Consider the following 26,776-nt stretch of genomic DNA (forward strand, 5'->3'; position numbering starts at 1 on the left):
GAATGGATAGAGTTTCTTATTTCAGTTCACAATTAGTATGGCTCAGTAACATAGAAAGTCTTCCACATAAGGCCTGGAGGACTGAAATACACCCTTTTGCCCGGATTAAATACATTTTCCAGATAAATACTTTATTTTGTAAGACACGGAAGAAGAATTTATTTGTTATCTTTGCCACATATTCATTTGTCACAATTAAAGGGTAGAAATGGCCTTTCCATTTGGACACAGTGAATCATCGCTGATTAACATCAGCAGTACCCTCAGGGATCCTACTGTTACACATCACTACAGACATACATATGTGTTGGCATAAGACATTGCACATACATTGGATGGCATTCCTGTGCAACAGGAATTTGTGTGATAATGACATTAGCTATATTTGAGACGTCTTGTTTCAATTTATTTCACTTCTGAAAATTGGCAACATTTCCCACAGCAATGGATACACAAGAGACTGTAAATACATTTAATTCAAGATGACCACAAGTTACAATGTACATCGCGCTAAACATTCCTTTATAACAGAAGGTTATAATGTTAGTGGTGTGTTTTATCTGCATGTTTATTTTATGAAGTTTCCCCCCTTCAAGGAAATACAAAATTCTGTGTTTAATGGCTGGCTTTGCGTTTTTTACAGAAGCATGTTACAGGTAAAGTAAATCAAAATGACACATACTCAATAAATATAGGACCCCACACAACAGAAAGTCAGACACAGAATACATTGGAATAAATAAAACACTTTGTCTCCCCCTGTCCTCTCCTCATATGATGCTCTCGGGGCTGGACTGGTTTTTATCTCTCTGTGCATCAGTGTCTGCTGTTGAAAAGCTGCTTCTTGGTGAAGTCGACTCTGTTTTGCTGTGGTCATCACTGCACAACATGAACCTCTCCTGGATGGCAGGGCTCACCTTTATTTTCAGTGGCAAAGAGTTGGCAGCACAAGTGAACGATCCAGTTAAAACCGTGTTGTTGTCTTGGTCGGACACTGTGGTGGCATTGCAGTAAAACCTCCGGAGCCCCTTTCGGAAGTGAATGGTGAACAGGCCGTAGATGAGTGGGTCCAGGCAGGCGTTGACGAGCCCAAAGATGAACAGGATGTGGGTCAGTGAGTGGGAGACCTTCCCCTCAAGGTCGTTGGGAAGGAACCAGTACCACAGGCCCAGCAGGTAGTATGGAGTCCAGCAGATAATGAAAGACGAGATGATCATAATACTCATTTTTAGAGTTCTCATCCGGGCTCTGGGGATGTTGTTCTTCGAACAACGCAAATGCAATTCATTGGAGAGCACTGGAGCAGAACAAATGACAGACACAAGCATAGCACGCATTATACAAGGCTTGAATGCAAACAAACAATACGTAAAAGATAGTCATTCCTCATGATTAGGAGTGGTTCATGTGGTAGAGGAAAGGTGGTGGAAGGTTTTGGTACAGCTATAGTTTGTTAATGTGACTTTGGTGAGTAGATGATAACAGCTGAATTGAATTACGGCTCAATAATTGCTCTGTGATTTACTTTAAAAGGTTGGTTCACGGTTCTAACTTATAATGCCAAAAGGTTTCCATCTGTTGTTTTGAGCTGAATTACTGCTCTAAATAATCCACAGAATTGACAACATTTTAGTGACTTCTTCCTTAGTAGATTCATGATGTGAAAATAATTGTGCACAGCGGGGGTCTATGAATTATCATGAATAACCAAGACTTTTCAATTTTTCAATGCTGCTCACATTACAATGGATGTGGTTCCTGTTGCTGATAAGCTCAAAAAAGCATTAAATCACCTTACAAACACAGCCCAGCTTTTATCAATGTGCTTCTATTAATAAAAGGTTGAAACAGATGACAGCAGTTATGTTGTTTATGAGTTAATCACTGACACCATTTGAACTCACAGTTGTCCCTTTTCAGTCGTTTGGAGATCTCGCAGAAGATCCTTGTGTAGCAGGTGATCATGATGACCAGAGGAAGCAGGAACAGGCAGGAAAAAGTGAACATGTTGTAGGCTGTTTCATGCCAGTGAGTGACAAAGCTTCCACGTGTGGTACACTGAGTGAAGGCCTCGGGAAGGATGATGGTCACATTGTGAAAAAGGAACATCTGAGGAAGAAAAGGAGGAAAATCAATAAATTACAAATCAATAACGAATCAATAAATGGTAATTGAGCGACAGATGACTCAAAAGGAATAAACTACTGGCCATGTTCATTCAACTTTTACGTTTTATTTAGTTTACGTACTTATTTTAAGCCCAAGCATGATGTAAGAATCATTTCAGACTGTATAAAGTGGCCATGTTCCTCTAAACAAAGACATTTGGACATGACATGATTTAAGGAAAACCTGTTTATCTAATGAAAACCAGTCCTGACCTCTGGCCCTTATCTTCAGCGTGGACACCTGACCTTACCTGAGGAACTGACAGCACGACGCTCATACCCCACGCCACAGTCAGCATGACTCTGTTCCTCTTTCTGGCTTCACCGATAGCCAGGGGGTTGAGTATGGCTGACTGCCTATCCAGACTGATCACCACAGTGACAAAGGCGCATGAGTACATCGCCTGCAGCTTAAGAAACATCAGTAGCCTGCAGGCAAAGTCCCCAGCAAGCCACTGGACTGTGATGTTCCACACGGCGTCCACAGGCATCACGATGAAGGTGACCAGCAGATCAGCAACCGTCAGGTGGATTACCAGCACCTTGACGTGGGATTTACGCTTCCCATCGCTGCATGCCGCCCACAGCACAGCTAGGTTGCAAAAGGCCGATATGCCACAGAGAATGAAGGTAACAATCACTCTGACTTTCGCTGCTGTGGTGAATGTAGGCAGCTGCAGGGCATCATCCCACACTGTCCAGTTGGAAGAGGGCGAGGAGCAGTTGGCATTCAGTTGGCGGTCCGTTGTCAGGTGATACATGATCGCCGCAGAGTCACACAGAGTGGCGTTCATTTTCTGAGGCTTTTAGAGGAAGCAGCATTCTGCTCATCCATGAAGAGTAGTGCTGGTGACAAGAGTAAAGCAAAAAAAAAGACAATCAGCATCATTAAAGATGAATGAGTCAGGGGCCATGAAGTGGGCGCCAGGCATCCAAACACATTTGAATATGATGAATGAATAATGCAGTTATTTACATATTATCAAGAGAAAGTAAGAGAGTGTCATTCGCTTTGCAAATCAGTGGAAAGATGAAGCTCACAAACTGTAAGGAACATGGAAATTGTGAATATAGTACATTATGATATGAACTTCTTGCTTGTAATAGTGGAAATATGCAACTACAATTTACAAATGGCATGTTCTGCTCAGAATTCCTCACTCAGTAATCATAATAACATTTCAACAGGGAAGATTATACATAATTTTGTCTTTATTAATTATTTTTGGATGTAATAAATAAAGGTTAATACTATGTTGTACCAACAACATATATTTATAACTCAACTACAATTTGAAAACTAAAAACATGGGGTTCCATATGTAATTATTTGTTGTTGTGTGAGCCCAAATTAAAATTGTTTCCCAATAAACTGCAACAGGAAAAAATCATTTTCAGTGTCTTGTGCATTTAATAAGCATTCGTATTGTGTTGTCCACATCTGTACAGTAAAGCAGAGCTGCATCACTGACAGATTGACTGATGCTGAACAAAAACGTTTGAGTCCATTCAATGACTCACATGTTTGCCATTTTCTCCTGATGTTAACGTTCATTAAAAAGTGAGCTTTCATTTTACACAAATAATGACATGTTGGTTGAACAGACGACACATAACATCATGCTAATAATGTTAATTAATTAATCCAAATTAAATGTGACATGCAAAGCAGCGGTCATTTTTGCACAATTACGCACATGCGGGCATGCACACGCGCTCATCCGGTTTCTGTCTTATCTTTGAAATGTCCTTATTTTGACCGAGGTGAAAACATGCTGAGTATCCCGATAATGTAAAACTGTCATCTTGCTCCACAGATGGTATTCTGTAAGAATTACCGACTTCATCCACACAGATACTTTGAATGATTTGAAATACACCCAAATAAATAAATTCAAGAAAACAAATACAATCTTAGTGTCTGCAAAAAAAGACTCAGTTCGGCACAGCTGTTTTTTTTGTTTATTCCCACATTTGACACTAAGTGCACGCAGCCCATACACCATAATTTATCTACAGTAGCATGTCTAACCTCAAACTATACAGCAAGCTTTGCATGCAAACAAAGTCAACTTACGTTCATGTGCAGGGGGCAGGACTGCTGGTTTACCCTTTAGCGCAATTCTGGGATCCAAAATAGCTTAAAATCATAGCAGAACGGAGCCTGCTGTAAGTTTTGCAATGCAGTGGCACCTTCAACAACTGTTCAGCTCCTCTATTACCCAGTGCGTCCAGTGCGCTTCCAGCCGCTCCACCTTCCTCCATCTCTACCAATCAGAGCCGTGCAACAGAAACCCAGGGGCGGGGACTCCACGCTCATTGACAGATTTGTGGGGGGGGGGGGCCTAGCATTGTGCATGCCGGATCATTGGAATGACTGTGACACACTAAATAGAACGGGACCATAAATAACATCAATTACACCATGTTTACCCTGCTATGACATGTCAAAACGGCTGCTGAGAAGACCCGATATGATACCGGAAGTCGTGAAAGTGTCTCCTGTCTTTTTGTGTCTAAATTAAGTGGTATAACATTTTTTTTACAAAGCATGGCTCACCATTTTGTGGTAGGCTGGTTGACACAAAACTATCTTTAATTTAAATGTTTGTCATGCTAATTTGTGACAGCATGTTTGGTCATTTGAGACACACTTCATAGGTGGGACCTTGCTTTCAACCCCCATGATATATTTCTAAGAATATTCTAAACTGATATCGTGTATGTCTTAACATTATATATGGCTATATAATTTACAACTCAATCACATTCCTAAGTCTTACGTATAACTATTATGTTAAAATCAATCCTCAAATCTGGTCCATTGTGGTGACTGTATATTCTTGGCATAGACAAGAAGAAGCAGCTGTAATGGTTAAGGGACAAATACGCTGATGACTGCCCACTGTCATTAGGTAAAATTCTTAGTGTTGGACATTTTAAGAAGGATATCTTGTTTATACCTCATATTAAACAAGTTGACAACAGTAGAGAAGGAATTAATATGAACCACAAAAACATATGTCATATGAATGTGGACAAATGTGTTTCACTGGCAGAGGTTTGTCCTCTGAGAGGCATCTACTCTGTTTAATATAATGGTTGCAAAAAAATTGAATAAATCTGTCAGGGTACATCTAGCACTGGGCTCTGTTTCCATGGTAATGTTTCACGGAAAGTTAAACACAGGTCAATGCGAGAAAGGGAAGTGACAGGGATTAATTAAAGCGGTCTCTCAACTTCTTACAGCAGATTCCTCCTCATTATATTTTAGTTTGAAAACCGTAGAAATTAAAAGGGAAAGAGTGAGGGCCACCATCAGGTCCCAATTACATATTCAAAGGGCCATTACATGGTGCTCTGTGTGAGACATTTATATTTAAATCGAATTTATTAGCTATTTTCCCTTGTATTAATGCAGCACATCCTGCTCATTTATATTACTTTATTGAAGTATTAAGCAAATATTCTACTGCTGAGTGATTGCATTTTTCACACTCATCAGTGTTTGTCCTGAGATTTAAAGGAGACTTATTCTGCTTGTCTCCAGGTTCATTCCTTTATTTTGGGTTAGAAGTTGTTTAATGTTTAAAAAAAGTAATACTATCTGTATTCACCTTCTGTCTGAAAAACTGAGTTTTGGTGCATTTTCAGTGGCATTGCATTGATAGGCAACAGCTTGGGTTCATGTTTACTTCCTGTCAGCTGATGTCATTCACATACACTGCAACCTGAAAGAAACTGGGTCACATTTAGAATGTTTGCATTTACAACTGTGAAAGGGTTTATTGTATAGTTGTGCCTTTGAAACCGAACAGAAATCCTCCAAAAGTTGCTGGAAAACAAGTTCAGTTTCACAAAATCTAGTGTGGACTGCAGGTGTGAATAGACAAGCCTGTATAGCCTGTTATAGCCTGTTTATTTTTATATCTTCTAATGTCTGTCTCTCTTTTAAAAATTTGCTGTATGATCAGAAAAAACATACACATATATATATATATATATGGTGACATTTTCTCAGTCGAGACGCCACATCCTCTGACCTACATGGAGACGTGGACCTGGACAGGAAAGATGGACTTTGCCTGGAGATGTAAGTTGAAAGGAAGCACTCAACATAATTGAAGTGCTCTGGAGGAAAGCAACTGTGGTCGCATTGTTCAAGGGCTGTGCTGATGTACAGTGCATTAGGGGTGATCCTTTGTGTTGTGCCTGCCTAGTATAGAGTTTCATTTTGTTTACTGACTATTTTTCCAACTGGCATTATGTTGAACCTTTCTGTCTTTTGTTTTGAACAGCTAAATATGCACAGATCAAATGTATGGACGCATAAAAAAACAACATTCAAGAAACTTTAACATTTCCAGATGTATAATCTACCGAGAAGGTTTTGGTAAACCAGTAAATGGTCCCCTTCCTTTGTGATGTCCTTGTATGCATGTTGCAGGATTTGTTTTGATTAATTGAGATGGATTCATTTCCCGGGTTTCAATTTCGAAAAGATAGTGATGTGATGTTTAACTCACGGCCAGGAAGGAAAGGAGCATGCTGACCCTAAACATGTTGTTATTTGTCACCCTAGTCCTCCGGCTTCATGCATCACAAGCTTTTGAAGGGAAGACGCGTCACACAATACAACATAATACTCTCGATATGCGTCACACAATACAACTTAATACTCTCGGTTTATACTCAGCTGTGTTTTTAAGCATAAAAAAAGGAGAGACATTGAACTATTTGTAGATTAAAGTTAGATGGAAGAAAACTAAATGTGTATTTAATAAAGTGATGTTGAATGGCCATTTGTCAAGAACAGTTTTGTATTTTAAGATGTTATCATATTACACTACTGTTCCTAATGGTAATGTGAACCCTACTCCTTATTTCCACATAACTATATTCCCAACATCTATCGGTGTAGTTTTTGTACACAATCCAAACATAAGGGTTTAAATTTGAACCTTTTGTGTATAATGTTCTTCATGTCCAGCCAAGCTTATGCTCTGTGTCCTCCTTACAACTTTTATTTCTTTAGTTCTTTATATTCTACCAGATATTGATGCTAAATTGTTGCTCTTACAGCATTTCATCAGCAGCTCATTTACAGTCTATCATGATGTAATATATGATAGTAGAGAGGGACAATATGATGAGACAGGATCAAGCTTTTTTGATTCACGTTTTCTGTTGGCAGGCTTTAGTTTTTTAAATATCACAAGAGTTTCAAACATCACATACCAGACCTATACTTTTCAAATAAATCCACTGCATGTTAAGACAACAGAAATGTGAAGTTGAAGAAACACAATCAAACATGTTCACTGTGATGGATTTACAGATCCAAAGCAATGTCGAATTTTGTACAGTATCCTAAATAATGCCAGTGCTACCGTATTTTATGCTATTTTATGTATCAAGCATCCACCTTAACACTGACAACTGACGACTGGATAGTAACAGGAAAACCTACAGAAATATGTCATCGCCAAGAATAAAGACAGATTTTGAGAGCATGATAATACATATGCTAAATGAGGATGGGAATAGACTAGAGCGCTCTCCAATTGTAAACAGCTGGATTGAACTGAAGGCCAATCAACACATGTATGAAAGTGCAATGTTTAACTCCCTGCTGCACACAGGCAGGACAAGCTGACAAAAACATTTCATCACAGTCCCCTGAGCTTGAAATGCCTGTGCTTTCTTAAGCACGCAGCAGAGACAATTAGCCGAAAAGGACCATTTATTATTTTTTTCTCTCAATGGAGTTTCTCTGGCATCGATTCTTGGCCAGCAGGGGTGTTGATTTATACGAGGGGACTTTATCAATCGACCGTCACTGGTACTTTTACTGTTACCACCTGTGGCCCACACTGAAGGAAAAAGCATCATTTCAGGACACTCTGAAGTTGCACTCAGAGGGAATCAGCATATTTCATTCATCAAAGATTTCAGCTCGATATGCATGAGTGTGTGTGTGTGTGTGTGTTCAGGCGTGTGTGTGTTCAGGCGAGCAAATGGGCAAGCATGTGTGGTTCAGAAGTCTAAACAGGGTTTGGTTTGGCAATCTATGAAGTATATGAATTCCTGTTCTGAAAACAAGGAACTTTGTTTGTAAAACACAACTTTACATACAAACAAACAATTTAGAATGCACTGTCAATTTACGACAGACGTTTCCCGCAATCGATTACTGCGAAATATCTACTCATGAATCAGTGTAGATTCAAGTTGTAACTTAAGTATGAAATATGAAATGCATTGAAAGCCACATGACTGTTATCATCGAAAGCAGCAGTTGTTAGAGTATGTCTTGAAAGCTTTAGTTAGACGGCAGGTTTGAAAGTGGCACATAAAAACCCCAAGCCGTAGTTGCAACAGCCTTGTAATCAGGCCAGGGTCATGCAAGGCAAGGCAGCTGCTGTGTTTATCTCAAGTCTTGGTGCTATGGAGCTTCAGGGGTGAAGTCTCCACGTACGCTTGAAAATCCATCACCACATGGTAGTTTTAGCTTCTCGGCCATGCAGTGACACATTAATCAGTGACAGGTGAAATATTGCTCTGTAATTCATATAAAGATGAGGGGGAAATGAAAAAGACACAGATAATATTTAAATCAAGATGAAATGCAAATGACTGCTGCTTATTGTGGAAAATCCACATACATTTGTTTCTGCCGTATACATAATGTGGTAATATTTCCACCACCTCCTAATAAACCCCATCATAACATATTGACAAATCGTCTCTTCTAATGGACAAAAGGATCTGCACTTGAGCGAATCTGTTGTTGAGAACTGGTCATGTTTTTTTGTTTTTTTTCGTGAAATGGATGAATTTGAGAGCAGACTGGCTAATTAGTGCTGAGGAATACACTGGAGGAAAAAGGATCACCGATAATAACTTGGCTGCATCTTCACCCACGTTAACCTTAATGGGTGATTTGCATGAATCATACATTGATTGGGCTAGAAGCAAAGCTAAAAGGAAAAGAGGGAAGAATAGCCTAGTGAGAGATAATAAGCAGTGAGTGAAGTGTAGCCTACAGTGTGAATCTCATACAAGGATAATATATACAGTATATACTGTACACATAGTAGGTCACTGCTTTGAGTGGTCGGAAGGCTAAAAGGCGCTTTACAAATTCAAGTCCATTTACCATCTCATCCAGTCTTGACTATTAATAATACATCCTGAGCATGAACACACACACACACACACACGCACACACACACGCACACACACACACACACACACACACACACACACACACACACACACACACATACAGAAAGAAGAAATAAAGAAATGAATCTGTGTAAAAGAAGGACCTAATTTAAAACCTGAAAAGGACCAAATCTACTGCATATAATTGAGCAATCGGTATAATCTCAGTAACACCATAGGCTAGTGTTCTTCCTTATTGAGAATTTAGGCTACATTATACTAAAACGGATTAATGTACGTTATGCCTACTTTTACATTTTCACTGTATGACATTTGGTAATTCATTATTTCTACGTTTTGGTAGTGCTACTTCTTTATTATCATAGTGTGCTTGTCTGTTGTTAAGACGCTGCGAGGTGAAACCAATGGGTCAGCGTCTCATGTGGTCATGTGGCACTCACGAGCCGATACAGGAAGTGCCCGGCAGCTGCTGGTGGCGACTAAATAATCGCAATGAACGTACTAGTAACTTAGCGAATATAAAGTGTCTCCGTGTCATATTAGTAGTCAATTAATGTGGATCCTGCCAGACACCGCAAAAAAACGAATGTTACCGAAATGGAAAGAGCAGTCAGATTCATAATTTTGTCCGTGATTTTCTCTGTATCGCAGGTAAGTTGGCGGATGATTATTATAAACAGAAACTGAACTGGGTATGCGTCACCAATTGACGGGCCTTATAGCTGGACTAACCGTCGAAAACCACGCCAGTTACGACTGCTGTTATCTGTCTAATGTTATTCTGAGTATGTAGCTAGTCAACATACTGTGCTAATATGTGTGTCGGAAGCACCGTGTTGTTCGGGTACCCGAGAGACAAACGGCTGCTGTCGGTGAGCTAGCGTTAGCCCAACCGCTAGTGGGGTTCAGCTCGGCTACAGCTCCCTTAACTCAAATTAAATCATACACCCCATGTGTTTGCTGTTAAAATCTAATTTAGCTTACTTTGCGTTCATTCATATAGTTTAATTTGAGCCGAGAGTGATTTTGACAACGTCATCTACCACGTCATCAACAAGGAAGTATTTTACATATTTATTTCAGGAGTGAGAGATCATGATAGGGACAGACTTATTAATCACTGAGGCCCTGTGTGATGATCACAGAGCAGTAACTACAGTATGTATGTGTCACTGCTCTAACTATACATTCAAATGTCAAATGCCATTGACATGACTGGTTTGGGGTAAGGTATTTTCTTCAATATTTTTAATATGTGTGGAACTCAAAAGAATAACATTTGTTGCCCGACAGATAAACTGCCAAGAGGCGATCTTGCACGTCTCAAATGGAAGTACACATAAGGAGTACTGTATCGTCCACAATCATTCCTGGACCCCGCTGTCACAAACCCTCGATGCTGCTGTAAGTTCTTCAAACCTCTTCAAGCACTATTCTTCTGTTAATTATTAGTATTAGGAAAGGGAAATAACTCTGACTTTTATTGACATATTAAGCCATTCTTTTTCCATTTTCTGTCTATTTCTTTTATTTTCAATATTTTATTAATTATATTTCCTTCTATAAGTGGTTACCTGCTTAAGTGGCCAGTGGACAAACTTAAGATGAACTTAAAAATGTAAAATGTCACTTATACAGCCTGTATTTATAACCTGGTGGCTGTTGCTTAACACCCACAATTGTGTGACTTCTTCTATGTTTCCCAATGTTTTGATGGGGAAAATTCAAGGAAACTCTCCACCTATCCTAATCGCTACATTACATGTTGTCTTCACTTTCTCAGTTGCAGTATCCACTGGTGAATTTGACCGGCACAGTGCTGTGTAACAACTCCGGGGTCAGTCCGGATGTGGTGAAGGGCAAAGCGTTGGTGGTGATGAGGGGGGACTGTGACTTCAGCCAGAAAGCTCTGGTTGCTCAGAGCCTCGGAGCTACAACTTTGCTCATTGCCACCAACACATCCTTGGTAGGACATTCACGTTAAACTGTATTTTGTCAGTAGAATAATCATTGGAATGTGATTTGATATTTTCGTAATATTTCAGGTGTATTAATGATCAACTAACTCTCATTGAGGACCATGATCTTTTTGTTTTGTTGTTGATCTGTATGTGATCATAATACAAACGTCCAGATGTATGAATGTAAGATGCACATGCAGAAGTGACTCAGAAATAAGGAACTGACACACGATACCAGTGGTGTGGCTGTGGGGATTTCCATTTAAAATGGAAACCAAATTTTCTTGTTTCATGACATGATTGGTTTACTGTGTCATCTTGTTCATACTTGTTGTTTGCCCATATACCATGCATAAAATGACTCACCTAGAGCTAGACAAGTCATTCTAAACAACTGCATTTATGAAAATGTCTCTTACTTCCCTGCTTCTCAGATCACTCCATCAGCCAACGACTCAGAGTACACACAGATCCATATTCCTCTGGCTCTCATGAGGTACAGGGACTTCCTTGAAGCACAGCCGGTCAGTCCTTACTTTTCAGTCTTGGTACCACTCCTCCTATAAAGGTCAATGTGATGAAGAATGTTAAACTGGAAAAGTTCCTTCTTAAATGTTTGATCTTTATGCATGTCCTCAGGAGTTTGGTGAAGGGATGCAGGTGAAGCTTTATGCTCCACCTCACCCAATGATTGATGCGAGCATTGCAGTCATGCTGCTGATTGCCATTGTCACAGTCGCCTTGGGCGGCTTCTGGAGCGGGGCGTGTGAGAGGTGGGACACTGCAGCTTCACGTACAGTGCACTATACATTTTAATTCAATCACACTAGAGCACATGTTAGCAGAAAATATAGTTGCTGCATTGTTAAAACTGCTAAAATGGGTCGTTTAATTTACTTGGGATAGCCGTTAATATACCTGGGCGGCTTGCCAAGTAAAATCTGTGTGTGGGACATGCTGGTGGTTAGTATGCAGTGACAATGTAATTAAGTGTCAATGTGAATGTATTATTTACTGAAATGTCAACATACAGTAGATACTTTCCCAAAGGTCATATTTATTGCAGTGCTATTATATCACATTGAATGCAACTGTACGGTCCACCCTCTGTGTATTGGATGCTGCCTGGTCTTTTTTTTCCCGAAGAACCACCAGTTTTATAAACAATATGTCTTGAGATATTTTTGATAAAATCAAACGTTTTTCTGTTGTTGGCAGAGACCGGTTGAACGCTGATGGAGGAGGGGGAGAGAGCAAAGCGGACAGCGGAGAGCTTTTCCTGTACTCGCCTCTCAAAGTGGTCATCTTTGTCGCCCTGATGTGTGGGATGCTGGTCCTCCTTTACTTCTTCTACAACGTCCTCGGTAAGTGGTAGTATATACAGCTCTTCAATGCTTTGAGTGGAAAAAAAACAAGTGCCAGCACTCCCTTCCAGACCTTATGCAGATTACTCTGTGCGAACGCAATTCGTGTGTTATCCGTTGTGTCAAGAACTTGTGCAAATGACCCTGTGCCAGCACACTGCATGTGTTTCGCAGTATATATGTCAGGAACTCAGAGACAGACCTCTGAGCAGCCTTGACGCATTAACCTGTATGTGTTCAACTCTGTTCCTTCTTGCAAGAAGGATTGCGTTCGCACAGAGTAATCTGCATAAGGTCTGGAACATCACTTCTCTTTGATAATTCGTTCTCGTAAAAGGGTCACCTTACCCCAATCAGGAACGTCATGGTTGCAAATCAGCTCTGCGTAAACATTGACGTGCTCACCAGATTTATTATCTCTTATTTAGGACAAACAGCTGAAATGCTCATCAAGTAGAAAGCTGTGATGCCTAATCGCAAAAACAGCTGAGACGCTTGGTGTCAAAAGAAGTTCACAAACACTCACGTGAGGCCTTTGCAAACGCAAAACATTCCTTAGTCATTCGATTTTTGCCAACAGCTATGCATCTTCTATGGTAGGCCTGTAATACTCCAATACTATTCCAACTCAAACATTATAGCGTTACGGTAGTATGTTTTTACATTTACCCAAAGTGTTAATCCTTAAAGTGCTTTCCTGTGTTATTTGTAGCCTATGGTTTCGTACGATAGCGTGGAATCAACACCAGGCAGGCGGGCGTGCATGCCGAGCTGAGGCGTGTGAGCCATTGATTCAGGTTTTAGAAGTCAAGATGCTCGCACATATTACGCAGCAGGATTAAGAGACGCATTCATATTATTAACTGACTAAAAGAAACAAGGAGATATTTGGTTTGGTAATCCTCCCCCTAGAACATTTGAAGGGTTCTGACTTAAAACTATGCAATTGTACATCATGGACCATCATTATACATAACTGTGTACTCGTGGGTACCTACCGGCCCGCTTCAAGTACTGGAAGGAGGAGGAGTGATTTTATCTGAAGTTTTGTGTTCTGTGTTTCTATCCCCCCCCCCCCCCCCCAGTTTACGTCATTATTGCTATCTTCTGCCTTGCGTCTGCCTCTGCACTGTTCAGCTGTCTAGATGCGGTGATGGAAAAGATTGGTTGTGGCACTGGAAGGTATGAGCACCACTCTTTAAATAATCTAAACACACACACACATTCCACTGCTGTTGGATGATTGTGTGATAGACCAGCAGACAGTGTTATAACATAAAAACAACCATTTCAGCCAGATGTATCAATACTCCCCGATGATAAGTGAATACGTGTGAATGTTTTCCTGGTTCCGCCATAATTTCAGTAACGCATCTAAACAAGACGGACATTATGGTCACAGTGTGTTGGCATGTCTGTCTCTGAATCACACCCTGGCAGACAAACTGCTGAAAGTCTTTATTTATTTATGTGTCTGTCTTTTTCTAGCTTCTCCATCCGAAGTTACAACTTCTCTGTGAGGTCTCTCATACTGGCTGCTGTGTGTATTAGCATTGCTGTGGTCTGGGGCGTCTACAGGAATGAAGACAGGTACTGTGAGGGGAAACCACAAAACACACAACCATAACACACTCGGTCACGGCTGGGCCACCGTCACAGAGGACTGTTTTGGTGGTGAAGCAGGAGATGCGTACTGGTTAAAATGATCTGGTAAACACTCTCATTGCAGCAGCAGTGCTTTTAACATTGCATCACCCAAGTCAGTGTTAGTTTTTAAAGTAGCTTTATAGCTTGTTGTTAAACTCACCAGAAGGCTGACTGTAGGACTTTTTATTTATAGCAGAGGATATTTTATTTTCAGCCTACCTGTCACAATGTCTGTGTTGCTGTTTTGATCTTATTCAGACAGATTGGTCTGAGTGACAACGCAAAAAACATTTCAAGTCAAAGTCTCTCTGTAAAATATCAAACATATGACTTTAATTCACGTTGCTCTCGGCTTTGTGTCATGGTTTTAGCAGAATTTTCTTCAGCAGGTTAAAGTTAGAAACACACATGCTCAAGTTCAAACACTGTAAAAGAGATTTTCTTTGTCATTTTGCAGCTGGATCTGGATCTTGCAGGACCTCCTTGGCGTTGCTTTCTGCCTCAACTTCATGAAGACCATTTCTCTGTCCAACTTCAAGGTACCTCTTCACAGCCAGAAGTATATTTTTAATATTTATTATCTGCTGTCATTAGCATGTCACACACTGTCCCATTGTACCAGATATTGTTGTCAATGCTGATAAAAGCAGTGTTGAAATGTTCAAATAAATGTTTTTTCTCACTTCTGGAATTAATCTCAGATTGTTTTTTTCTCCATAATGACATAGATCTGTGTGATTCTGCTGAGCCTCCTGCTTGTGTATGACGTCTTCTTCGTTTTCATTACTCCTTTCTTCACCAAGGTATGAGTGTGTATGTGTATATATATATATGTGTGTGTATATGTGTGTGTATGTGTATATATATACATACGTACGTACGTACGTACGTACGTATGTATTTATTTAGTTGAATTTTCTCAGGGTTGGAGCAGTAGGGTTTTTCACAGACTTAACTGCCACTGATATGTTCACCTCTTTGTTGTTTACGTCCAGTTAACATATTTCACATGTGCACAAAAGCTGAATTTAAGTGAAGAAGTGATGCCACACACACACAACTGCACACTGACAGCGAACGTCATTGAATAGGAGATGTTTTTGCAGCTCAGGTGTTTGATGGCATGGAGTGACACAATAAGAATGCTTGGCCTCTCTTCTCTGTCACAGAATGGAGTCAGCATCATGGTGCAGGTTGCCCTGGGCCCGGATGCATCAGGAGAGAAGGTCAGTCCTCCTGCATTGCTTCTTCTGTCAAAGGGGAACTTCACCAAATCGATCAGGCATTTTCAAATTGATCAGATTCCACATTCAGTCTATGTTTTTTTTTCCATGAGATTTGAAATGGTTGAAAAAATATTAACAGACAGCCTGTTGTTGTACATTATTAAATATCTGGAATTATGATTTACATTATCATTTATAGGAAATCACCATTTTCTTTAACCCAACTCAGGCACTTTTATGCTGACCTAGGATGGTTTTTGAGTCCAAACATGTTTCACTTTATTGGGAGACAGAAGAAACATGGTTCCATGAGTGAATTCAATTGAAGGAGGGAATGTGTGTTCAGGAAGAGCAGTGTGCAAGAGTTCACCTAAGTCCTGGAGAACAATCTACACCGTAAGCTTGGTGGAGTTCCCCTTCACCTTCGTAGTGTCTTTGGCTTTATTAACATGCTGGCTGATCAGCACTGCTTGTTGATGCCCGATGAGGCCCGATGGACTGATTGACTAACTGTGCGTTGGGGTTGGGTGGGCTCTGTCGTAGACGCAAGGTAACATGGTGGAGGTCCCGGCTGAACCCCAGGCTCCCTCTGAGAAAGTAAGGCCTGACTTGTTAACCTCCCCCTCCTTTTCTTAATGCGACATCCTGAGGCGGTCGTAGATGTTTGGTCTCAAGATAGATTCTCATGAGCAGAACTCCCCTTTTATAATCACTATGTGATTTAAAAATATGATGCGGAAAGTTCTTTCTTTTGTTTTGTATATTACTCTATAAACACACATGGACTGCCCAGACACATCAAAACTCAAATTTTACTAACCGGAGAAAAAAACAAAGCAAGCATTCTTTCAACTAAAAGTATAAAACATAAAATATAATATTGTACCCCCACTTGTGTCTTGGTGCCCATACTGTCTGTGTGTATTAGGCTTGTACTACGATGTATACCAGAGTATGTAAAAAATCCCGACGGTACGATTTAAAATACCGTCATGAATACAGATGCTCCACTTTTTTTAATGCTGAATTGATGTGACGATTGCAGTACACAGAACACGCCACCAGAGGTCAGTATCTAGCAGAGAAAGATGGCGGCCCTGATCGGGGATAATTTGGGTTTTAGTCTTCTTTCAACTAGTCACAGTTTAAAGCCACGGACCCATTCAGCCCGCCCACACCTACTGTGATCTAATCTATAATGTTCATGACATTCTTGGCTGTTATCATCCTCATCAAAAACAATGTTCACGTGAGATCTACATCATGCTTTTACCGTACCTCTTTACAAAAGGGAAGCAACACACACGTCAGACTCTCACATGATTGTCTGGTCAAGTCACTTGATTTGTATTTTCAACACGGCAGTTCTGCTCAAGCTGAATCAGTGTCTGAGCAATGTTTCTGTGTTGTATTTGGCCGTCAGGGTGTCCCATTCTTTTGTTTTTGTAGAAATGTTTCTGTATATATCCCATTTGAAAGCATTGTTTTCTGATACTTGTAAGTGTGTTTGCTCCTCAGTTAGAGTTCCCCGGGGTTTATGTTTGGAATGTTAAGCCATTGTTGGATAACTGAAGCAGGACTTTTCCTGCAGCATAGCTTATGGTCTCGAGCAATACACACCAAATCGCTGCTTTGAGAAATTGATATTAAGTAAAGTGTCGGATTGAGTCAGTGTAACACAATGTAGAGCTCACTGTATTTGGTTGCATACAACACAATAATTCTGCTCTCACACTTTACGTTTATAAACATATCAAATGTGTTTTCTGCTCAGCTGCCAGTGGTCATGCGTGTCCCACGGTTCTCAGCTTGGGCTCAGAACCTGTGTGGGATGCAGTTCTCCATCCTGGGCTATGGAGATATCATTATTCCAGGTGAGTTCCAAAGTATCACAGACGGTGTTTAAACACAGCAGGTAAATACTGATGTGTGGAGTTCACACATGCATTGTGGCCCAGGTCTCATGTGTTGCTTTAAAAGTACCAAAACTAACTGTTAATAAAAATTAAAAAAAAGCAGAAATACAAATAGCAGCGCGGCTTCTGAGCTGAGAAGCAATAAATAACGGCAACATTTATAGTGTGATGACTCAACCTCTGCGTCCTCGTTGATCCAACAGGTCTCCTGGTGGCCTACTGCAGCAGATTTGATGTTTGGATCAACAGCAGCAGGAAGATCTACTTTGTCTGCTGCTGCATAGGTACATCACCGTTCAACTATCATTGTATTAAAAATATATCTATATATCTATATCTATCTCCCCATCGTTGATCCTGTAAGAACACATGTACGGTACGTCACCATGCTTGTGTTTGTCCGTCTCTCTCCTTGTAGCCTATCTGCTGGGAATGATCGTGACGTTTGCTGTGATGCTGCTGTCGGGGATGGGCCAGCCCGCTCTGCTCTACCTGGTGCCCTTCACCCTGATCACCTCCGCCGTGGTGGCCGGGTGCAGGGGAGAGATGAGGCAGTTCTGGGCGGGAACCACCTATGAGGTGAGACGACCGGTGAGAGAGAGAGTTTAAAGTTATTCTGTACCGTTTGGGGACTTCCTGTGGGACTTCCTGCGGCCTTACAGGTTTTCAGTGTATTTGTGATGAAGTTCACTCTACTTTTATCTGTGACGTATGTTTCTTCACCACCAGTTCATGATACTAAAGTCAACACAGACGGCACTGTTCCAAAGACGGAAGTACACAGTCGAGGCTTATTGACAAGTCATATGCTCACTGCTAGTCGCTCGGAGGTTGTTGTTAATATTTACTTACACAAACAAGGCGTACAAGCTTTAGTGCCGAGCTGCCTGTGCACAACATAACAAATGGCTGTTCAGACAGTTCCTGGTCTGCTCTGAGGGATTGCAGCTTCATTATTACAGACTTTCTGCAGAGCAAGATGGTTTTAATTCTCTTTCTGTTTGTTTTAAACAAAACAGTAAAAAGGTAGCAACACCGCTTTCATGGTTGCCAGTGTGTCATGCAGGTGAACTGAGATTAGGCCGTTTATTGAATGGCAGCCTCAAGGGAAATGATTCTTGACCTGATGTTGAAAAGTATGTGAACTCGTTCTGTTGTGACCGGTAGAAGTTTCAATCGTAGACGCTGCTGTTTTTTATTGACTGCATGGTCCACAGCATGAATCTCACAAGAGAACGTGTAATAGAAGCTGCATTTTTTTTTTTAATGTGAGGCATGTTTACTTTTTACTACTATTTGCCCCCTTTTTTTTATTCCAACTTTAATTTGACGTCAGCTCAGCTCTCTGCAGCTGGAGGGACTGAGTAAACACGGCAGCATCACCACACTGTCATTACACTTACCCTAATTCAGGCTCGCACTTCAGACATTCCTGTGAGTCACCCACTGGTAGTGTATTGACCGACTCTATTCCAAGATGTCGTGCTGTCTTTGAAGAACCGAATGTGATCGGCAATGGAAAGACATCTGTTTTGTTACATGCTCCTTTAGCCCGGCATGTGCTTTGTCACACCCGTTCATTACCATTTGATGACGTCTCCCACAATGACTTAAGGACACGTTATGATAATTAAGAATATAAGAATAAAGAAATGTGTCCTGCAGTGGCATTATTTAAAATGTAGCAGCAGAACCTGTTACATGTTTATGATGTTTTGAAATATTAAAAAAGAAAAGAGAGATTCAAATATTAAGCAGTGTAATTTCAGTAACTTAATTGTTAATGTTTCATGTGCAACTAGCATGAACTGAATCAATGGCTGCTTGGAAGTTATGAAGTTGGCTTAATATAGTACGTTTGTAGTTTAACAAAGAGCCTGCAAAATCCTTTGAAGCTGTGAACATTTCTCCCCTCGAGGTCCTAGATTGCATGGGATGTGTCGTATGAATATGCTCGTCTTTTTATGTGAGAGACAGAAAATAAGAGCAGGAAAGAGATAATTCTGACCTGGCTTCATCTTCACCAGGTCTTGGACTCATCAAGGGAACCTTTGCTGGCAGGTTTGCTTTCCTCCAACCCAGACCTCTCCCCTCCATCTCTCACACCCTGTTGTAGTGTTGCTTACTGCGATGCCTTAAGCTTTTCTTCGGGGCTTCTTTTAGTCCCCATTTATCTTTTTCTTTGGACATTTTAACCCCTGACTTCCAGGGTCAATGTGATATTTACAGACACAACTGATCGAATTACTTTTTAAAATACAAAGAACCTGGAGGACCTACCTTTGGACAGGACATAGTTTTGCATTAACTCACCACTAGGTGTCTCTAGTTGATTGAATATAATCAAAAAATGTCCGAAGAGCTTCTCAGCAACACACCTTGTGTTAAAGCCATGGTCCTGGAATACCGTTAACTTCCTCTCATTATTGCATTTTGTTTGTTTTATCATTCTTTCTCCACTCAGCCATCTTTTCCACCCAGCAGGAATTAATACTTGCATCCCTCCATCCTTCACACAGTTACCTACATGTCTGCATGTTGCTTGCAGTTATTGAGACCAGGATGTGTTCTCTCTGTGACTTGCTATATGTACAACATGCAGCCCGTCTGGTGTTGTACATGCAGTGCGCTTTGCAATTTAAACTTCCTAAAATCTCTTCGTCTGTCAATTGTATTTGGTAAACCCCCAGAAATATGAATTATTTCTTTTCTCTTTTTCTTTAGAGGGAAAGACCGACTGCTCCGCGGAAGGACGGATTTGCTGACTTAGAGGGTTGAGAATGCACCCCACCGCTGGATGCTTTCTTAAAAACATTTTAATATTGCATTTGCAGAGCGAGGGAACACATGTTATTGATCAACAGATTCTTGAAACTCTACGTGCTTATTTGTCTGCTGCAAATGGCTAGAAGGTTAATGAATATTGTGTTGGCTTGTTTAGTGCCTGAGAGGTTTGTTAGGCTCAAGTTTCAGAAGACTGTGATGACTTTTCCTTTTGTGATGATTGCATACGACAAAATGAGGAAGCACTTTATAATATTCAGCTTGACAGTTGTTTCATCAGGCGGGGGGGGTTAAATTCCTTGTAGCCACAACATGATACATTTTTGATAAATGTTGTGGGGTTTCTGTGTAACCTGTTTGTATGACGTGATTTCTTTCATAGCCTTATAATAAAGTGAACTAATATTTAATGTTGTTGTAGGTGTATTGTGTTCCTTGTTGAAACGTCCACACGGATACTTGGGGACACAAAATCAAGTCGAGCAGTGACTTATCGCTCTGTTCCACGCAGCTGTTATTGAGTGTACGAGCTGTGAGGAAAGACGGCTTATTAAGCGACTTGTGGGGCCTTTTCTGTTCTGTGAGGTAGCCGGGGGCCAGACGGGGCCAAGCATCAATCAATAGGCTCTTTGAATTCATTCTGCAACAAAGGATGTCGACGGTGTGAAGAGGATAAAACAGTTGGTACAATGAAGGCCGTCGGATCACTATTTGTGTCTCATAGACTTGGTGCTAAGGAGCCCATTGAAAACAGTTTTTTTTTTTTTATAAATATGTTGAATGTAAAATGATAAAAGACCGTTATTGTCCGGGGGAGGAGCACGATCCCTCCAACCAGGCTTCTGTGGTCTTTGACGTCTACAGTCCTCATTGGTGTGTTTATGAGTCTTGTGTGGACATCGTGGCTGACTATCCCACAGCGAAAAACATCATCGTGCATACAGGAAGCTGTGATATTGTGAAACAACAGTCTGAAGTTCTGAAGCGAGACTTTATTGATCTGTTAAACACAGTCAGCTCTGTCAAGGCTGAGGTGTTCATCAGTGGCCCTCTTCCACCAGTCAGAGGAGGAGATGAAGGATTCAGCAGGCTGTTTGCACTGAACAGATGGCTGTCTACTGCATGTGCTGACCATTCAGTACATTTTATCAACAATTTCTACCTTTTCTGGGAGCGCAGACATCATTTTGCAGCGCATGGAATTTGCCTGAACAAGTCAGGGGTAAAACTGTTTACCTCAAACCTGTTTTTCTCCCTGCGTCACCCGTCTGTCCCTACTGCCAAGGACAAGATACAAGAGGAGTCTAAACAAGAGATAACCACACAGCATCGCCATGGAGACCTTACGGGAAGGATGCCCCCGCCTAACGACAGCCAAAAGGAGGAGTCTCCATCCTCATCATCAGGGACCGCCTTCGCCTCCGATCTCCCACTTTCCCCACCCTTCCCAGACACGGAGTCTTTACCTCCCTCCCCAGCTATTTCGGGTCCATACTTTGGATCGCAATCCTCTCTCACACTCTCCCCATCCTCCCCCCACCTGGAGTTCACTGACAACATGAAAGAGCTGGTCACTGCTGGAACCAAACACACACCTCTTCACACTCCCCGACGGCTCTACAACCATCCTCTGTCTCCCCTACATGATAACGGAAATAATTGATATCTTCTGGGTCCAGACTACAGGGCTAATGATACCAATGACTCTCTCCAGGAAAAGTCGGGGCCCTGTATGCAGCTAGCCGTTTCAATTCATGTCCTGCACGTTTATAGAAAAAGAAAGGTGAGGCTGCGAAGAAACAATCGTAAACATGCAAACTTATCAAACTTAACATACATTCCTCGTCAGCCTGTCCAAATAAATTGGGCAAAGAAAGCTTTCACCACATTAAACTTAGCTTTATTAAATGTCAGGTCTCTGTCAGGAAAAACATTTTTAATCAATGATGTTATTGTTAGGCACAAACTGGACATTTTGTTTTTAACTGAAACTTGGTTAAATCAAGATAACAGTGCAGCTGTTCTTATTGAATCAACACCTCTCAACTTCAGTTTCATGAGCGAAACAAGAGCGCATAAGAAAGGAGGTGGAGTTGCTGTTTTATTTAATGATTCTCTTCAATGCAAGCAGATGTCCTTTGGTCATTTTAGTTATTTTGAATATGTGGCTCTGAATTCCAATCAAGCTTTATTCCTAAACATTTACAGACCGCCTAAATACTGTGCAACCTTCTTTGATGAGTTTACTGAACTGCTGTCTGTAATCTGTATTGATTTTGACTGTGTTGTTATTGTTGGTGATTTTAATATCCATGTTGATAATCCCCAGGACAGAGAGTCTATAGAACTATGTGGTGTCCTTGATAACTATGATCTGACTCAGCATGTGACAGGACCCACCCACAACAGGGGGTACACTCTGGACCTAATCATCACCAAAGGTGTAAACATTTCCAAGGTTGCTGTGACTGATGTTGCACTCTCTGATCATTTCTGTGTTTTCTTTGAGAGTGCAATCTCCTTGTGACAAAGCGTTACATCTCTGAAAACACCAGTGAACTATTTATTCAGAAGTTCTCCTCCACACCAGCCCTCTCTTGCCTCTCAGTCAATGAGCTTGTAGATGGCTTCAATTTTAAAGTTAAAAATATTATTGATGCCATTGCACCCACTAAAGTGAAGGTTGTCTCGGGTAAGCAAAGATCTCCTTGGAGAAATGCTACGTTGGTCAAAATGGAGAAACGAGAGTGTCGGAAAGCTGAGCGCAGGTGGCGAAAAACTAATCTCCAGGTTCACTGTGACATCTATGAAGAGAGACTTCGCAATTATAATTTGGAACTTAGAAATGCAAGGCAGTCATTCTTCTCTGACATCATAACCAAAAACAAGAACAATACACCCGCATTATTTGCTACCGTCGACAGGCTAACAAACCCTCCAGTGTCGGTAGCTGCTGAACTCCAATCCACCTGGGCATGCAATCAATTTGCCTCCTTTTTTACTGACAAAATTCAGAAAATTAGACAAGCAGTCAGTGCCTCCACATCAACCACAGGATATGTGTTGTCCCGATCTAACATCCATTCAAATATCATGACACAATTTCATTCAATCGACCGTAGAAGCCTAGAAGACATCATACAACATCTGAAGTCATCCTCCTGCTGCTTGGATATTCTACCAACACACTTTTTCAAAAATATTTCAAACTGCATGACCACTGATCTCTTACATATTGTAAACACATCCCTTCTCTCAGGTGTCTTCCCACAAGCCCTAAAAACTGCCGTCATTAAACCACTCCTAAAGAAAGCTATAGTTTAGACTCCGCAACGATGAAAAATTATAGGCCAATATCAAACCTCCCATTTTTAAGTAAAATAATTGAAAAAGCGGTTGTCCAACAGCTGACTGACTTCTTGGCCGTAATTAACTGCTTTGATGTTTTCCAGTCAGGCTTTCGACAGCACGACAGAACTGAAACTGCTCTTGTTAAGGTTTTCAACGACATCCACTTAAACATAGACAATGGCAGAAGTTCAGTCTTAGTGTTACTGGATCTCAGTGCTGCATTCGACACGGTCGACCATGCCATACTCCTAGAAAGACTCTCTGGCACAGCACTTAACTGGTTTGAATCCTACTTGAAGGGCCGAGAATACTTTGTGTCTGTAGCTGATTACACATCAGAGATGACTAAAATGACATGTGGTGTTCCCCAAGATTCAATACTGGGGCCTCTTCTGTTCAACATCTACATGCTTCCACTAGCTCAGATTATGGAAAACAACAAAGTGTGTTATCATAATTATGCAGACGACACACAAATCTACATAACTATGTCACCAGGGGACTATAATCCCATACAAGGGCTGGGTAACTTCATTGAACAAATCAACAACTGGATGTGCCAGAATTTTCTTCAATTAAACAAAGATAAAACATAAGTAATTGTTTTTGGTACCAAGGACGAACAATTTAAAATCACCGCTCAGCTTCAGTCACTGATGTTGAAACCCACAAACCAAGCCAGAAATCTAGGTGTAGTTATGGATTCAGACCTCAACCTGAACAGCCATATCAAGACAATTACAAAATCAGCCTACTATCACCTGAAGAATATATCAAGGATTAGAGGACTTATGTCTCAACAGGATTTGGAAAAACTTGTCCACGCATTTATCTTCAGCAGACTGGACTACTGTAACGGTGTGTTTACAGGTCTCTGTAAAAAGTCTGTCAGAAAGCTGCAGCCGATTCAGAACGCTGCAGCTCGAGTCCTCACTAAGACCAGGAGGGTGGATCACATCACTCCAGTTCTGAGGTCTTTGCATTGGCTTCCTGTCCAACAAAGAATTGACTTTAAAATCCTACTGTTGGTTTACAAAGCACTGAATGGTTTGGGACCAAAATACATCTCTGATCTGCTGCTACCTTATGAACCATCCCGACCCCTCAGGTCGTCTGGGACCGGTCTACTTTCTGTTCCCAGAGTCAGAACTAAACATGGAGAAGCAGCGTTCAGTTTTTCTGCTCCTCATATCTGGAACAAAGTCCCAGAAAGCTGCAGGTCTGCTGAGACCCTCAGCTCATTTAAATCAAGATTGAAGACTTTTCTGTTTGCTGCTGCCTTTAATTGAACCACATTCAATTAATATATTAATCAATTTCCTGCATTTCTGCATTTTACTGCTGCATTTTATTTCTTACACTGTTTTTTAATTGTTTTTGAAATCTCCTTTTCTTTTGCCTTATGTGTTGATGCTTTGAATGGTTTGATGTGAAGCACTTTGAATTACCTTGTTGTTGAAATGTGCTATACAAATAAACTTGCCTTGCCTTGCCTTGTGCCACTTCATCATATTTCAATTAGATACGCTCTAAATGATGCAGTTGTTGTAATTGTATTTTTTTAATCAATCAGTTGTTTGTCCTTCATGATAAGCCTGAGGAAAAAAAGACTTAACTGACAGCTATGACATGTTCTGTAGGAACGTTCGTTATTCCAAACACTAAATATCTCATTCGTGACTGATATAATATTAATGGTTAATTTATGAAGGCTTTTTATACCAGTTAGAAGCCGTTCATAACAAGTTTAGTTCACTAGGTCAAAACAAAATGTGCTTGTCTTGTTATCTGCTTGAATAACATGTTATAAATTTAGGTAAATATTAATACATGTTAATGGCTCTCTCACTTTTTATCAGGTTCTAAAGTCTACAGTAATATATATGTCAATATAAAATAAACAAACACTGAGTTGTGTTTTAGTGAACATACAGACATAATGTGCTCTGCTCTCATTATGATGTCCTGGGAGCTTTGTTGACAGCACACAGTCTATAGTACCATATTTACGACGTTTTATATGAGACATTGAATGCGTTGAAAGCACGTCTCGGTGTAGACCACATATGAACGGACAGCGTAATATGATTTTGGAGAAATACGTTTAAAGGAACCAAAATCGCGTCTCTTTCGACCTACAACTGAACAAACCATCAATATTTTAAAACAAATTGGTGTTTTGTGACACGTTGATATTGTAACCGTAATTTAGCCGGTTCAAAAGACGGTTAAAATACGTCTTAGACGTTCAGACCCCATATCAACGATTTTTCAACCAGAAATCAACGTTGAAATCCGGGTTAGTGCTCACTGGGTTATTATTAACGGTACATAGGAGGCGGTCTTGCTGATGAATTAAAGAGTTGTAAGTAAATAAATAAATGGATGAGGATTAAAGCCACCCACAACGTTGTTCTTCTCTAAATAACTTCTGTATGATTTTTTAAAAAGCCATTACATTTAAAGCCATTATTAATATAAGTATTTAAGTAAGGGTACCTTATCATAAAGGGGAACTGTGCTTTGTTATTTTAGAGCCATTCACCCTGTCATCAGTGGCACAGGACGAGGGACATTAATCAATGTATCTCTTTGCTGGCTGTTCGTCACTATTAGGAACTAAAACAAAGCGCACATGTGGCCCGCTGGCTCCGCCTCTGCCACGTGACAGCGTGCGGGCTGACTCAGCCGGCTCGTCACGCCGCGTCAGTCTGGAGTCGCACAATTATGAAAAAGCAACCTTCCGCTGGAGCTGCAGCCGAAGCGGATCTCTCCAACGGCCACCGGGCTTTCCTTCCAAGGCTAACAGAGAGCACCGCCGATAGATGGATAAGAGCCACCACGCAGCGCTTCCTGAGTCTCAACGGTGAAGAGAATGGTACGTGATCCGATCTTTAGTCAGTGGGCTACCTTCCTCTGGGTTTTATGTGCCGTCGTGACTGATCGGTGGTTTTGAGTGGCAGGTCCCCCCCCCCCCCCTCTCCTATGCATGCTGCCTCCTGTCTGTCAGACACCCATCAGAGATCCCGGTGGCATTTTGCCGTGTTCGCCTGACTGTACTGTTAAAACACGGTGACTCTCTCAGTGAGGTAAACAACGCTGTCTTAGCTGCAAAAACACCCCTAAACAACCACACACGGGCGTAACGTTGACGTTAGCAGGCTAAATAGC

General features: G+C 40.9%; 3 protein-coding genes across 10 annotated transcripts in view; 2 read left to right on the forward strand and 1 right to left on the reverse strand.

Moving 5' to 3' along the window:
- Positions 1-770: 770 nt before the first annotated feature.
- Positions 771-2,962, reverse strand: LOC306793890 (putative gonadotropin-releasing hormone II receptor; the record flags this gene model as incomplete). The annotated part of the gene is made up of 3 exons (XM_079291688.1): positions 771-1,297; positions 1,905-2,109; positions 2,420-2,962. The coding sequence occupies 3 exons, from the start codon at positions 2,960-2,962 to the stop codon at positions 771-773; spliced, it is 1,275 nt and encodes a 424-aa protein (XP_079147814.1).
- A 6,849-nt stretch (positions 2,963-9,811) lies between these two features.
- On the forward strand, positions 9,812-20,664 carry sppl2a (signal peptide peptidase like 2A). Of its 7 annotated transcripts, XR_013772765.1 has the most exons (18): positions 9,812-10,007; positions 10,650-10,760; positions 11,140-11,322; positions 11,752-11,841; positions 11,957-12,090; positions 12,536-12,681; positions 13,767-13,863; positions 14,170-14,271; positions 14,786-14,867; positions 15,057-15,131; positions 15,498-15,554; positions 16,098-16,151; positions 17,329-17,428; positions 17,674-17,754; positions 17,889-18,061; positions 18,200-18,300; positions 19,498-19,531; positions 20,195-20,664. XR_013772765.1 is itself a non-coding variant. In XM_079288484.1 (17 exons), the coding sequence occupies exons 1-17, from the start codon at positions 9,954-9,956 to the stop codon at positions 20,233-20,235; spliced, it is 1,614 nt and encodes a 537-aa protein (XP_079144610.1). In that variant the 5' UTR covers positions 9,812-9,953; the 3' UTR covers positions 20,236-20,664. The 7 variants fall into 7 exon arrangements, 6 of the variants coding, with proteins under 6 accessions (XP_079144610.1, XP_079144609.1, XP_079144612.1 ...); XM_079288484.1 differs by lacking the exon at positions 18,200-18,300; XM_079288483.1 differs by lacking the exon at positions 18,200-18,300 and having other exon boundaries at positions 19,498-19,527.
- A 5,693-nt stretch (positions 20,665-26,357) lies between these two features.
- The window catches only part of trpm7 (transient receptor potential cation channel, subfamily M, member 7), a gene marked incomplete at both ends in the record, with an annotated part of 32,962 nt that continues 32,543 nt past the window's right edge, over positions 26,358-26,776 (forward strand). For both annotated transcript variants that reach the window (XM_079282660.1, XM_079282661.1), the window contains one exon: positions 26,358-26,483. In XM_079282660.1, the coding sequence (XP_079138786.1) occupies positions 26,481-26,483 (3 nt within the window). The remainder of the gene's footprint in view (positions 26,484-26,776) is intronic.

The sequence above is a fragment of the Melanostigma gelatinosum genome, assembly GCF_949748355.1.
Source record: "Melanostigma gelatinosum genome assembly, chromosome: 2".
Taxonomy (NCBI): Eukaryota; Metazoa; Chordata; class Actinopteri; order Perciformes; family Zoarcidae; genus Melanostigma; species Melanostigma gelatinosum.